Below are 15,111 nucleotides of genomic sequence, written 5' to 3' on the forward strand. Positions count from 1 at the left end.
TCACTTTCCCTTTTCACTTTCATGCATTGGAGAAGGAAATGGCAACCCACTCCAGTGTTCTTGCCTGGAGAATCCCAGGGATGGGGGAGCCTGGTGGGTTGCCGTCTATGAGGTCGCACAGAGTCGGATACGACTGAAGTGACTTAGCAGCAGCAGCAGCAGCAGTTTTTCTGGAACTCTCTTGCATTTTCCATGATCCAGCAGATGTTGGCAATTTGATCTCTGGTTCCTCTGCCTTTTCTAAAACCGGCTTGAACATCTGGAAGTTCACGGTTCACGTATTGCTGAAGCCTGGTTATGTGAAAAAATTCTGTTATGAAACACAGTTTGTCACACTGGATTAAACAGGTTCAACAGCGTCTTTACTGCAGTCTTCTGAGAGCCGTGCTGGTGTGTTACCTGGATTCCAAGTGGGGAGGCTTGGAGAACACTCATGCAAGTGTTTGCCAAGTGAACCTGACCACACAGGATCACGCTTTTTCAGGATCATGTGAAGGACTGATGTTTCAAAAACCCACTTTGGAAAAACTTTCATTTAGAGAAAAGGAGATCCAACCAGTCCATTCTGAAGGAGATCAGCCCTGGGATTTCTTTGGAAGGAATGATGCTAAAGCTGAAACTCCAAAACTTTGGTCACCTCACGTGAAGAGTTGACTCATTGGAAAAGACTTTGATGCTGGGAGGGACTGGGGGCAGGAGGAGAAGGGGACAGAGGATGAGATGGCTGGATGGTATCACTGACTCAATGAACGTGAGTCTGAGTGAACTCTGGGAGTTGGTGATGGACAGAGAGGCCTGGGGTGCTGTGATTCATGGGGTTGCAAAGAGTCGGACACGACTGAGCGACTGAACTGAACTGAATAAAATAGGAAATGGATATACACCCAGCCAGGGGTCAGCAACCTGTATAGCCTTTGGGCCTACATCCAGCTGCTTTTTTCACAGAATTAAGAATAACTTTTACATGTTCAAATGGTTCCAATTTAAACAGTTATGTAAGTCCTTGGATAATATTCTGGTTTTGCGTTTTGGTTTCCAGAGCCCCATATATTTACTAGCTGGCTCTTTAAGAAAAAGTCTTTCAACTCATGTACTAGGCAATGAAAATATTTAAAGAATGTTCATTGTTTTTGACTCTTCATAGAAGCAGTAATGATTATGATGTCCTGTTAGAAGTGCCTACTATGTGCGAGTCATGATGTTTAGTTGCTAAGTCGTGTCCAGCTCTTTGCAACCCCATGAACTGTAGCCCGCCAGGCTCCTCTATCCGTGGGATTTTCCAGGCAGGAATACTAGAATGGGTTGCTATTTCCTTCTCCAGAGGATCTTCCCAATGCAGGGATCAAACTTGCATCTCCTACCTTGCAAGGAGGATTCTTTTCCACTGAGCCACCTGGGAAGCCCTGTGGGAGGCATGTATTATTCCATTAATCGCCACAACTCTGTGAGAGAGGCATTATGGTCTGCGTTTTACAGATGAGAAAGCTGAGTATCAGAGGATGGTGGTGAGGAGACAGAACTCAAACCCAGGTCCAACTCCAAAGTCGGTCACGGTTCCTATGTCAGTGGTTTGCAAAGTAGGGTCTGCATATCCCAGGGGGACAGAAAGACAAACCACTGGAGCACAGAGGAAAACTAGATCTTTTCATTTCACGTAGTTTTAACTTACCCTTCACTTTAAAATTTGAGTATCTATTTTATTATACTATGTCATAATTATTACAACAATCAGCTAAAACTAGCCTAAATCAGTAGTGAGTAGACAGTTTTTCAGGACCCTCAAAATTTGTTCCCCTTTCTCCTTACCTGAGTTCAGAAGTAGCCAAGAGAGACAGAGGGATCCAGGGACCGGAGAACAAAATGCCACCTTTCCTCTTGAGAGAGCCATGGGAGAATCTGCTTAGGTGAGGCGTGTGGTGGTTAATGGGCTTCCTAAGGCTGAATTTTGGAAATAGCCATGTCCCTTGATCCAGTTCAGGCACCCCTGAAAAGCACAGGATGGCTTCTGTGGGGGCCCCTGAACTAGTAAGCCTCCTACTGACAGAGGAAGAGAGGAAGGGCTACTCCCTGAAGACATCAGTCCCCACGCAGGATGGGGGTGCTGAGCTACGCATGCCTACCTCCTGCACTCCTAAGTATCAGTCTTCTATATCATTCCCTCTTCTTCTATAGGGAGAGGGGAGAAGCGAGAGCCGGAGCAGTATGCTAATTGAGCTCTCCCTTCCTGTGGGAAGGAACCCCAGGCACGGGGTGTGAGAATTTTCCACCTAACAATATTGTATATCGGGGGTCCCCAGCCTCCAGTATGTAATGCTTGATGATCTGAAATGGAACTGATGAAGTAATAATAAAGTGCACAATAAATGTAATATGCTTGAATTATCCCCAAACCATCCCCCACACTCTGCGGTCCATGGAAAAATTGTCTTCCACCGAACAGGTCCCTGGTGCCAAAAAAGAAAGGGACCCCTGTTGTACATGATATATTTATTTAGTGATATATGTTTTTATATTATTAATATTGCATTTGTGCTAAATATTTTTCTATCAATATACCATCAGGTATACAATGAAAACCATCTGAAGACCACTATTCTATACTAGACTGTACACGTGTGTGGCTAAAGTTCCCTGCAGTTGAAAGTGAAACAGAGAACACAGTTTATTGTAGGATCTGGGCCTCCTGGGTCTTAAGAGGAGATGAATCTGGACTTTACTGACTTGCTTTTCAATGCTCTGAACACTGCCACTAATTTACAGGTCTCTGAAGGAAAACTTGTTTATGAGCTAGAAAACAAATTCCATTTCCGGAGGCTGTTTTCTGAAGTTTCCTACTTGAGTGGTGATCTTGCTATGGGGAAATCCACTCGGAGAGCTCCAAGTTAGACCAATAGCAAATAGGAAGCCTTGAAGTTCATGGGTCCACATCACAGTGCTGTGAGTGCCAGCACTGAAGCCTGGGCTGCAGGCAGGGGTGGAGTTACAGCTGAATTAGGAGGGATCAGCTTGAGCTCAGAACTCAAGGTGGAGATGAAATGTAAAATTTGACCTTTTCCAGCATTTATGACATGAAATAGTACTCTTGCTAGATGCTTTGCGGTTTCAGCCTAGTACAGCTGAAGAACTAGCTATAAATAAACCCCTCTCAGATAGTCATACTACGTGTTTTTACACAAGGAGCTTCTAAAAGTTCTGCAAAAAAAAAAAAAGAATAAAATGAATAACCTCCACACCAAACAAAAACTGAGTAACTTAATTTTACCAAGCAATTCTCAAATGAATGTGTTCACAGGACACTTATTTCATTATGCGTTGACATTTGTTTTGGAGAGCACACTTTGGAAAATGCTGAATGGAAAAATTATAGATTTGGGGGTTGTTGGTTTTACTCCATATAGATCCAAGGGTCATCCTCATATCAGCTGTGACAATCTGTGAACAACTTCTCAGACTATGAATTTCCTCATCTATAAAATGGGTATAATTCCTACCTAGAAGAATTGCAGTGAAGATTGAAGAGAGAGTATGTACAAGGTAACTAGCCAAGGTGGTGTTAGTGGTAAAGAATCCACCTACCAAGGCAGGAGACACAAGAAATGTGGGTTCAGGTGGGGAAGATCCCCTGGAACATGAAATGGCAACCTGCTCTAGGATTCTTGCCTAGAAAATTCCATGAACAGAGGAGCCTGGTGGGCTACAGTCCATGGCGTTGCAGAGTTGGACACGACTGAGCACGTGGGCTCACAACCAGACAATAGCATGTACTCAACAAAAAGCAGCCCTTTCCCCTTAATTGCGTTAGGTTTTGGAAACAGAAAGTAGTTCTTGAGTATGATTTTGAATCCAGGAAAGAATTACATCAGGAAAAGAAATGTGCCTAGGTTAGCATTTGGGAGGAGACATACTATGGGGTAAAAAAGTCAGTTTTAGGGTCAGACATGCCATGTACTAGCTATGCGAGACCTTCAGCCAGTGTCTTTACCTTCCTGAAACTTAGCACCTTCACAGGTGTAAAATGCAGGTATCTACTTCATGGAGCATTCTGAGGATGAAATGAAAGTGTAGGCAATGTGCCCCCAGGTCTGGTACACAGCAAATGCTCGGAAAAATAATGGTGACGTGATCACATTAGTATGAAGCACCATTTTTGAACACTTATACAATGCCAGGCAAGCAGCTGAGTTTGGACATTTCTTCAGAGTGCAGCATGCAGACCGTTTCCTCACAATATACTTAAAAGTTTTTTTTTTATTTGGCTGCACCAGGTCTTAGTTGCAGCACGCGGGACCTTAGATCTTTAGTTGTGGCACGTGAACACTTAGTTGCTACGTGTGGCGTCCAGTTCCCTGACCAGGGATCAACCCCAGGCTCCCTGCATTGGGAACACAGTCTTAACCACTGGGAAGTCCCACAGTGTGCTTTTAAAGGATGCAGATTCCTGCCGATTCTGACCTTCAGGGGGTGCAGCCCAGGCATGCACACTTTGGCAAGCTCCCTGACTAAATCTTCTGGTCACCAAAATTTGAGAACTGGTGACTGGGAGGCATGGGGGTTGCAAGATGATGAGGTGTCACGCGTGGAGCAGACGGACATGAGCTAGAGAAAGAATGGGAAGAGTGGCCCCTCGACATGAGCTTTACCCCCGCGCTCACCACGGCCCCTTGGAGTGTTTGCGGCTGTGGGTGAGCGGGCTCGTGCTTGGCGTGACATTCCTGCAACAGGAGAGGAGGACTGGTGAGTGTGCCAGTGCCAAGGCAGACCTGAAAGAGGGTAATGGGTAAGAGACCCCCGAGAGACAAAGCTGTAACTCCTGACCAGTTCCCATCCCAAGCCATGAGGCTCTGGGGCCGCTGCGCGCCTGCCCCGGAAAGCCATGCCATAGTCATTAGCAGTTACAATCTTGTGACTAAGCCCTCCTGGTTTGGAAGATTTGGGAGAAAATGCTCCTTGGGGCAGCTGGGAGGGGAAGGAGTTGGGATAAACCACATAATGACTTTTCTATGGAACGAAGATGATTCTTAAGTAAGGTGCACCAGATTACTGCTTTAGACTGTTTCCTCCAAGGTGGGATGAATACTGTATATAAACCCTCCCCCTTGAAGTTCTTCTGTGCAGGGACTCTGCTTGGGTCCATTCTTCTGTTCTTAGGAAGGTGGGTGGTTGTGTCCTTTTGTTTAAAGATTCACCTGGGACCAAGGTGGCTCCACACTGGTGGTTGGCCTTTCCTTAGCTCAGCCCTTGGGAAAGTCCAACAGGCAATGCTCTCTGCCTCCCAGGAGCAAGTGGCCTGGGCAGTCCTAACCCTGGCTACACCCACCATCTCCCTGTCCATCAGCAGGCAATGCCAGAGAGAGGTCCAAGCTCCCTGGACACATAAAGTTTTCCATCTTTGGACACCGGGCCAAATGGAGGAGACACCCAGCAAATACAAGGACGCGTTCTCTTGGTTTCTGAATACTGCAGTTAAAAGAATCAAAGTGCACAACAGCCCAAAGAGAAGTCATCCCTATTCCTGAGCAATGCCCAAACCGAGCTCACACAGACTTCTCCTTTCTGATCTTCGAATCCAGGCCAAGATGTAAGGGCACAAAGCTACTCACCCATTCTTCAGCCAAATAAAATCCATAGACACATCTTCACAATGAAGCTTGAAACCAGTCAAGCACTTTTTTATTAAAAAAAAAAAAAGAAAGAAAAGAAAGAGTCTAATGGTAAAGTATATAGTTTATACATGCTACAGCTAATTCATTGTTCATCACCCCTCCCCCTCACATTATATATGCTCACGTATTCTTTTGTGTGTTAAAAGGAAACAAAGACCACCACCAGAAGTTGTCAGCTTGCCACGAGTGCGAGGAGTGCTGAGATACCTGGAGACCTCCAGCATCATCCTGGGAGCGGACGCCAGGCGGTGGGCAATGCTATCAGTGCCCACTGTTCTGGAGGCATGCCAGAAACAGCCCCGTTACTCGGTGGCTTCCTGAAGCAGGGAATGCGGGCTGTAGCCAGGGCGACCACTGTGTCATCACCCCCGGGAAGGAACGGGGCGTGGCTATTAACAATCTCTTGGGCACAATGGCATAGACAGGCACACACCGGGATAAAATACGGACACCTTTAGTTGTGTTAGAATTGCTTATTGCTGGAGTAAGCCTGGCAGGGGCACCTCCTTTCACATGTTTATAAAGACCCGAAAGTGAAGGATGCTGGCTGTGGCACTGGGTTTGGTCTCTTCAAGGACAACAGACGTCGAGTCCCTTGTCCCCGAGGGGAGCCAAAAAGGCTGACTTTGGAGTAGATAAAAGTGGGAGAGAAGGCAGGGTGCTGACACGCATGGGTGGCTTGAAACTTGGCAAGGTAGCACCAGAAAGCAGACATTACCCCCACGGGGCTGGATAGTACAGCCTACGGCTGGACCACTCTGGAGCCCACTCGTTTCACCCCTGCGACTCCACAGCTCTGTGATCTTCAGGCTGAGGTGCATCTGGACGCGAGCTTAGCCGTCAGGAGCAATTCCTGCAGGCCGAGGGAGGGCTCTCCGCACGCTCAGGCCTCAATGCCAGCCCGTCTCCTCCTCTTTCAGGCCCCACGGTCTGACGACAGGTCATCTTTGGTCTATGGTATATATGGCTGTTTGCAGCAGGGCCCTGAAGGGGGGGCCTGGACAATCGAGGAGGGGACAAGACTGCCACACGTGACTCAGGCTGTTTTGTGTCCAATGTCACAGCCCAAAGTGAAGGGCGAGACCTCCCAGAGAGCAGCCCAAGACTCGGAAACAGAGGATGGGAGCTGAGCCGGGCCACTCACGCTCCTGTTCTTGATGTTGTTGACCTGCCAGCTATTTGAGGGCAGGAGCCATTTCTTCTCCATCCCACTCAGTACAAACTGAATAAATACTAGACTGTCCCATCTCTCAGCGTAAGCAGAGGGCCTTCCAAACTCTGGGGAGATTTGGCACTGGTCCTTTAATGTGGCAAGTTTGTTTTCCTACATTTTACTTGATGAGGAAATCCCCAGTGGGCCCAGAAACGTTTTAAGGCCAAGAACTTGGCCTAAGAAACCAATCACAGGAAGAGGCTGTGTGGAGGATGCCTAACACACCTACTGGCAGCCTGGCAGGCCTCCAGCTGCAGCCCAGCTCTCCCCAAGTCTCATCCTGAGACTAGGACATAAAGCCATCAGATGGCAAATAAATTCAGAATAAAAAACTCAAGCAAAGGCTTATTTTATCAAGCAGTGGTCCTAAAACTCCGTTTTCCCCAAAGATTGTGTTACCACGGGCTGTAGTTTTGCCCTAGGATGTAAGATAAGATAGCCATCCCAAGGATGCCTGCCTTTTCTGGACTGGCATTTGGCCTGTGATCTACTGACATCTGTGATTGTGGGGCCGGGGAGGAAAAATCTGAATTAAGAGGGAGGGTCACTGCTTCCCTGAAAGCATCATCAACATTTCACTGCTGATGGCAAAGGAAAGGTCATGGGCCCTGGGGAGAAAAATTCCCGGATTCAAGTCTTGGCTTGGTCACTGTTTGGATGACGCGGGGCATGTGACTTCATCCTCTGAACCCCAACGTTCTCACTGCAGATTGGGGTGACCCTATGCACCTCACAGGGCTGAAGTGAGGAGGGTGATAAAGGGGGGAGTGTTGAGCACCGGTAACCTGCCTGGCACTCAGCACGGCAGATACTCCTACGGCCCCACGCCATCCCTATGACATGTGCCACGGCGGGGACTCCAGGTCCAGGAAGTTGCCTTTGTTCCAGCAAAGGCTCACAGAATGGTGGCTACAGTCATGGTGTAAACCTAGGTCGCCAGGTGAGGACAGCGAGGGAGCGACCCTAACCACTGGGACCACCCCTTGCAGCTGCCTGGGGAAGTGCCGTCACTGTGATAGGAAGAGCTGGAGAGACGAGACTCAGGCTACAGAGGCATCCTCGAGAAAGAATGGTGAAGAGGGAGGAGTGTGGCTTTAGTACCTTCAGTTCATGCCAGAATAATAGTAAAAAGGCGGATTCTTTCAAGTGCAGGGAAAACTTTCTGCCCTGGGAAAGGGAGAGGCGGTCCTTCCCACCTAGCTGACCCTTGGGAGGAGGAGATGAGGTCAAAGACAAACCCCTTCAGTGGAATCTGCACACAAGAACCCAAGCTCTTCACAGCCAGGCATGGAGCCACCCACGGCCTGGCCTTTACTCAACGCCTGGCACATAGTAGGTGCTCACAAAATAGTAGAAAAGTTTCATGAATGCAGAGAAAGAATTGAAAAAAAAAATTGAGAGTTGCGTCTTTTGAAATGTAGTCAAATCCTACGTAACAGCTTCACAAATGGTGTTTAAACCAACGTGGGTCAAAAACTCAGGGAAGCATGCTGCAGGGCCTCCCCCCAGATGAGGGGACCTTGGAGGGTGGACGGCCCTCTCCCGTTCTCCCTCCTGCCCCTGGCTGCTTCTGACCCCCCCATAGTTCTGGGCACAGGGCCAAGAGGCAACCTTGGAGGTTCCTGCAAGGGAACCTTGGAGCCCTGCCCCAGACTCTGGGGTGTGGGATGTACAGACCTGCTGAAGGAAGGAATAAAGATGCTACTGTGGGTCAGGGGAGGCCCCTTCTCCTGCAGCAGCGTCCACAGCCCACACGGCAGTGGGCGGGGGGGAATGGGAGTCGGGGGAGAGCGTAGAGGACTGTCTGCACGTCAGTCCTTGGCCCTGCGAGCAGCCCCCAGGAGGCCACAAGAGCATGGCAGCAGATGATGGCTCCGAGTCAGAGCCTCTGGGGCAGGACGGGGCTACTTCCCGTCCTGCAGAGAAGGGGGTACAGGGCGTGTGCTGCCCTCTTACGTTGTTCCCCAGCCCAGGCAAGCTGGGCCACAGGCTGTGGGCTAGGAGCCAGAAACCCTGGGTCCTGATTCTTGTTCTGTAGTGTAACTGTGCCTCTGTGTGCCTCAGTGAACCACATCAGTCAAATGGGTGCAAGGGCTGCCCTGGGTTGTTTCCCACAAGAACACAGAGAGGGAGGGTGCGTGGAAAAAAAAGAAAAGGAAGGAAACTACTCTCCGAGACCAGAGAGCAGCAGGAAGCAGCAGCGGAGAGAGACAGAAGGCTCTGCCTGGCCCCTGGGCCCCCCATGGGGCTACTGCTTAATTCTGCTCAGTCTGCTGAAGATCCAGCCGCTAGCCCTTGAGCCACTGGGGTCCCTTGGGACTGGCATGTGAGACCACCTTGGCTCCCCTTGCTTCATAAGCTCTATCTCCCGGGGGGCACCAGCACAAGAGCAGGAAGCAGGGCTCCGTGGCAACACCAGGGTGCTGGGCAGCCCCTGGGTGGTGCAGCTGTGGGGGCTCAGGGGAGCCTTCAGCAGATGCCACAAGGGATTGGAGGGGTGGTGGGAGGGGGAGCGGCCACGTGGCCCCCTGACGCACACCCAGGGCAGCCCGCCGGCATCTCCCTCTCCCCTGCCTGGTTGGCTCTCACAGGGCACAGGCATGGAAGTCAGGCCAGCCTAGACTCACACCCCCTTCCCTCCTCTTCCCAGCTAGTGTGCCCTTGGGCACACCGAACCCCAGTTTCTCATCTATAAAACAGGTACACTGGATCAAAGAGGGCTATCGTGAGGGCTCCACATGAAGGGAAAGTGCCAAGTAGAGTGTTTGGCACAAATTAGCTACTCAGCAAAGAGGAGTTCACAGGGGTGTGCCCTGTGAAGGGTCCCCTTTCTCAAACAAACTGAGATTCTTGCAATAGGGAGGCAGAAGTGAAAGGCCCCCAAAAGCAGACTGGGGACTCTTGTTTAAATGCCTTGGGTTGGACCAGAGTCTGCAGCAGGAAAGTGAAGCGTGCTTGCAGCTGGCCGCACTCCTCTAGAACTGATCAGGGTCCCAGCACAGAAGGGAGGATGGCTGGGTGGGCCTCCAGGCCTCATGCCTGGGGCAGCTGCATCTGCTTGAACCTGAGAGGCCTGGGGACCTGAGGCCTTGGGGAAGAGGACACCTCCCTGGAATCAGCAACGGAGCCGACTTCTACACGAGAAAGCTCTTTCTGGGACCAGGCATTTGGGAAGCAAGTGAATCAAGTTGCTGGACATGAATGAACTGGGTAGGAAGCTGGGGACGTTCTTAGGACTCTGTCTGATCCGAGCAACGAGACACCCTTTCTGCAGTTTCTCCAGACGATGGGTTCTGGTCCCAGAAGCCTCAGAGAGTCAGGGTCCCACTGCTGGGTGGGCAGCAAGCTGCTGGGCGGCAATGCCACTGGCCTTAAGGCAGGGATGTTGAGTTGAGAGAAAGGGGTGTGGCCTCGAAGCCTCCAGGGGATGCTATGATGGGAGGAATCACTCTCCACCCCAGGAAGAAACCATAGTATTCCATTCTTCCTTCCTTTGATGTTGCGTGGAGGATGATAAATTAAGAGGCATATTAAATATGTGGGTAAAGCCAGCAGGGACGCGCAAGACCTCCAGGCAGGAGAGGAGGCAGCTAGGGCTTCTTTCTGAGATAGTTGGAAGGAATCCACCCTTCCCAGGATGGGGCCCCACTCTGGACCTGGCAGAACCACCAGCCGCTGCTATTCTTTTCCCGGACCTCAAACACTGTTCCCTCCTGGAAGCCGCTGGTATCTTGGTCTCCTTCAAAGTTGGCCACGGCCACGTACAAGTCCTTTGGGCCGTCGGTGCTGGGGAAGGAGCCCGCAGCCACTTTCTCCTTGTTTTCTCCCGTCTTGCCCATCATCCGTGGCCCCAGCCCACCTTTGCCTCGCATGTCATCCTGGCCCCCTGAGGAGTTGGAGAGAAAAGGTTTGGCTTTCGGGGGGACAAGCAGGGCCCGGCCCGGGGCAGGAGCTGCCTTGCCTTCGCTGCTCTCCCGCTGCGGCCCTCTGACCTCTGGAAGGGGCCCTCTGACCTCTGGAAGGGGCCCTCTGACCTCTGGAGGTGGACCTCTGACCTCTGGAAGGGGCCTAGATGACGAGGAGGTTTTCTTGGGGGGTGGCGGTCTCCGAGGCGGGACCACAGGTCTCTGGAGGGAAGCCTCTTGGAGAGGGACCGGTGCACCCTTAGGCACAGGATCGGCAGTCTTGGCTGGCCTTGGAGGGGCTCTGCAGGGCGCCTCCTTTGGGCTGGGCCCCTCCTGCTTGCTCGTCCTGTCCTGGGCACGGCCAGGCCCCTCCCCTGGAGGGAAGCCACGACTGAAGGCCCCATCCTGGCCTCCTCCTGCCTGGAGGCTGCTCTCTCCATCTACAGAGGCCTTCTCCTGGGACTTGGCAGGCCTGAGCTTGCTCCGGAGGTTACAGATGTCCACTGGGTCTTCGCCCTGAGGTGGCTCTGTCCTGGGGGAAGGAGCTGGTTTTGGCCTAACCTGAGGTTTGGACTTCAAGAAAAGGTTCTGGGGAACGGCTTCCGGCTTCTCCTCCGGTGGGCCAACTTTGGATCTGGAGACAGGTCGCAGGCTGGGCTTCTTCACCTCCTTGGCCAGCACTCTGTGGCCGCACTCCAGCCCCGTCTCGTTTTTCGGCTGGAACAGCTTGCTTTTCTCAGGTTTGGGCTCCGCTTTCCTGCTGTCCCGGGCCGGCGGGGCGTGTTTGGCTGGGATCATTGGCAAGATCACGCCAGGTGGCTTGGGTGAAGAACCCCTGAACTGCTCCATCCTCTGCCGCTCCTGCAGTTCCCCTTCTGACTTGATGATGGATTCTTTCCGGGGAGGGAGGCTGGGTTTCTCCTCCAGGTCAGGGTCTGAGATCTCCTCGTAGCCTGCACACGAAGATGTGTCTGAAGATGCCTTCCTCAGCATCTCCTTTCCACCCTTCCAGTCTTTGGCCCACGGTGTCCCGGAGTCCCCCGCACCGTGCGGGGCGTCGGGCAGGGGCCGGGAGGGGCCGCCGGCTTCACCGCCTGAGCTGTTCTCTGTTGCTGCTGCGTCCCCCAGCCGGAGCTGCGCCACCTCGTTGGGCAAGGGAGCCAGGAAGTTGGGTCTTGAGGCATTGCTAGTCTTCTTATACTTGTCAATGAAGGTCGCTGGGGCCCATCCCTCCTTATCTTCGATCTGAATGTACCACCAGCCGCTTAGGTTCTTCTCGATCACCTGAAAGGGAGGGCAGAGGAAAGCTCTGAGTAAGCATGGAGGCAGGGCTGGGGGCCAGGGTGGGCCGGGAGAACCCACGTGCGACTGAGGCTCTAGAATCAGAGACATTTCACATTTGGCAGGTTCCCAGACCGTATCTACGGGGCGGACCATCTATGGAGACCGCTGTGTATAAGAAGCATCTTACACAGGGGTAGGTGCTTGTCTACTTTAGGATTCCTCCCAAAAGCAGTCCTTGAGACATGAACTCTGGTGTAGGTAGGTAATTTGGGAGATGGTTGCAGGAAGCGGAAGTGAGGAAAGGGAGGGCCAGTTAGGAACAGGTTAAGGCTCTAGGCCAGTGGGGCTTAATCCAACAGGACCCTATGAGACACAGTGCAGAATCAGACATGGGGTGGGGACACTGACCTCCTGACTCCTAGTCCCCCCAGCACCTGGACATTAACCTCCCCCATTTCGGGGTGGTGCCCTCAGGCGAGCATAGGGGGTAGAAAGCAGTCAGGGGGCGAGGATGCAGGGCAGGCCACCAGCAGTGTCTGCCAAAATTCTGAAGTGGTTCAAGACAAACCCCCAGTACAGCCCAAACTAGCCCTGATCCTTTGGTTGAGCACCAGACAAAGAAGCTGGCTGGTGTTTACAGGCATGGTGTATGAAAAACATGCATCCTTAACTGTGGGAATCACACCGCTCACGTTTGGATACAGGGGAACCAATGCTGATGAAAGTTTAGTAGACTCCCCTCTCATCTCTCTCTCTGGGACACACACTCACTGACTGGAATGGTGGGTAGAATCACTCATATTATCTAAGATCTTTCGTTTCCTGTCTCCTTTTTGTTTAGCACCATGTGGCTGAATTCACACGGGTGAAAGGTGTACATGCTCCATATTATGGGCCGCATTGAGGGCACCCCCCCCCGCCATTCACACGCTAAGCCCTAACCTCCCTACCTTAGACCGTGACTCTATTTGAAAACAGAGATTTTAAAGAGGTAATTAGGTTAAAACAGGGTCGCTGGGGTGGGGTCGTGAATTGTTATCCTTATAAGAGGAGATTAGGACACAGCACATCAGCATGAGAGGAGACCATGTGTGAACCCAGCGAGGTGACTGGCTTCGAACCAAGGAGAGGCTAAACCTGACACCTTGACCTTGAACATCCAGCCTTAAGAATACGAGAACATAACACCTCTGCTGTTTAAACCAACCCGTCTGTGGTCTTAGGTGAGGGTAGTTGGAACAAACAAATACACAGCAATGCGTCAGCAGGCTCTGTGCACGGGAGAGCTGACTAATCATTACAACCGCCAGAAGACAGGGATTTTCACGCCAATGTACACTTGCAGAGCTGAGCCCCACGAGAGCTGAAGAACTCGCAGGGGCTCACACAGAATGTCAGGGGTGCAGATGGGAGTCAAAGGCTGGGGAACAGGCTCCAGAGCCCGAGTCCTTACCACCACCGGGCCCTGCCCTGGAGAGTGGACCCTGTTTGGGGGCGGGGAGGGAAATCGTGCCCGAGGTGAGAAACCGCCGAGGCTGAGGGCTGCGGGCACAGTTCTGCCGTTGCACTCTGCCGCCCAGACCAGGGAGGAAGCGCAGCCATAGACCCAGCGCCGGAGCAGAGGCCAGCTGGTTCCGGCCGCCTGAACAGCCCCGGTCAGCCCCAGGCCTGAGACGCCATGCCACGAAACAGAGAGGAGGGGAAGAACATCACACCCACGCGCAGGGTTTCCATGACGACCACACAAGGGACTGTGTGCAGCTGCACTTGGTAAAGGAGGGAAAATGCTACCTACTAGTAATTAATCTTCAGGGGAGAGCTCTGGGAGCGCAGCAGGCATGTGGCAGGCAGATACTTAACACGACCCATTGGAGTCTCTCCAGGAAAGGGTAATGAGAAATGGAAGTCCTTTACGTGCGGGTGGCCAGCGTCTTTCCAACACATGCTAGCTCTGGTGATGATTACAGGTGATTCTTGGCGTACAAGTCATTGCTGGCACATCCGTAAATTTAAACTCTAAGTATGTGCATAAGCGAACAAAAACAGAACAGTAATCAAACTAATCCATCAGGGAGGGTTTGCTAAGCGTACACTCTACCAGGTACCGTGGCAGAAGCTCTAAACATTTTGTTCTTTTTAGTTCTGTTGTTGTTAAAAGGTAATTTTATCATTTTTAAAAATTTACTTTTATTTATTTATTTGACTGCACCGAGTCTCAGCTGTGGCATGCAGGACGCAGCATGTGAACTCTTCGTGGGGCCTGTGGGGTCTAGTTCCCTGACCAGGGGTGGAGCCCAGGCGCCCTGGACCACCAGGGAAGTCCCTGTGTATCTGTGCTCGTAATCATCGTGTACGGCAGTTTTCATTTACTAGAGAGAAGCTAAGAGCTACTGTGAATACAGACAGACCTTGTTTCCTTGTGCTTCACTCAATCGGGCTCTACAGATACTGCATTTTTTTTTTTTTTTAACAAATTGAAGGTCTGTGGCAACCCTGCATTGAGCAAGTGTATTGGTGCCATTTTTCAACAGCAGTTGCTCCCTTCATATCTTCCTGTCACATTTTGGTCATTCTCACTACAGGACTGGAAAAGGTCAGTTTTCATTCCAATCCCAAAAAAGGGCAATGCCAAAGAATGTTCAGACTACTGTGCAATTGCACTTATCTCAGATGCTAGCAAGGTTATGTTCCAAATCCTTCAAGCTAGGCTTCATCTGTATGTGAGCTGAGAACTTGCAGATGTACAAGCTGGGCTTACAAAAGGCAGAGGAACCAACGATCAATTTGCCAACATTCCTTGGATCATAGGGAAAGCTAGGGAATTCCAGAAAAACATCCCTTTCTTTTTCAATGACAGGCTAACGTCTCTGACTGTGCACTTGTGTGTGCTTGTGCTTAGCTGCTCAGCCCTGTCTGCCTCTCTGCCACCGTTTGGACTGTAGTCCACCAGGCTTCTCTGTCCATGGGAGTTTTCAGGCAAGGATACTGGACTGGGTTGCCATTTCCTCCTCCAGGGGATCTTCCTGACCCAGGGTTCGAACCCGCG

The 15,111-nt window shown here is 51.3% G+C and overlaps 1 protein-coding gene across 1 annotated transcript in view; it reads right to left on the bottom strand.

The window, feature by feature from the left end:
- SH3PXD2B (SH3 and PX domains 2B) overlaps positions 5,636 to 15,111 on the bottom strand; it is a 122,441-nt gene continuing 112,965 nt past the window's right edge. Inside the window, exon 13 of the mRNA XM_018065558.1 lies at positions 5,636 to 12,065. Within this exon, the coding sequence (XP_017921047.1) occupies positions 10,467 to 12,065 (1,599 nt within the window). The 3' untranslated portion in view covers positions 5,636 to 10,466. The remainder of the gene's footprint in view (positions 12,066 to 15,111) is intronic.

This window comes from Capra hircus, chromosome 20 (assembly GCF_001704415.2).
Source record: "Capra hircus breed San Clemente chromosome 20, ASM170441v1, whole genome shotgun sequence".
In the NCBI taxonomy this organism is placed as follows: Eukaryota; Metazoa; Chordata; class Mammalia; order Artiodactyla; family Bovidae; genus Capra; species Capra hircus.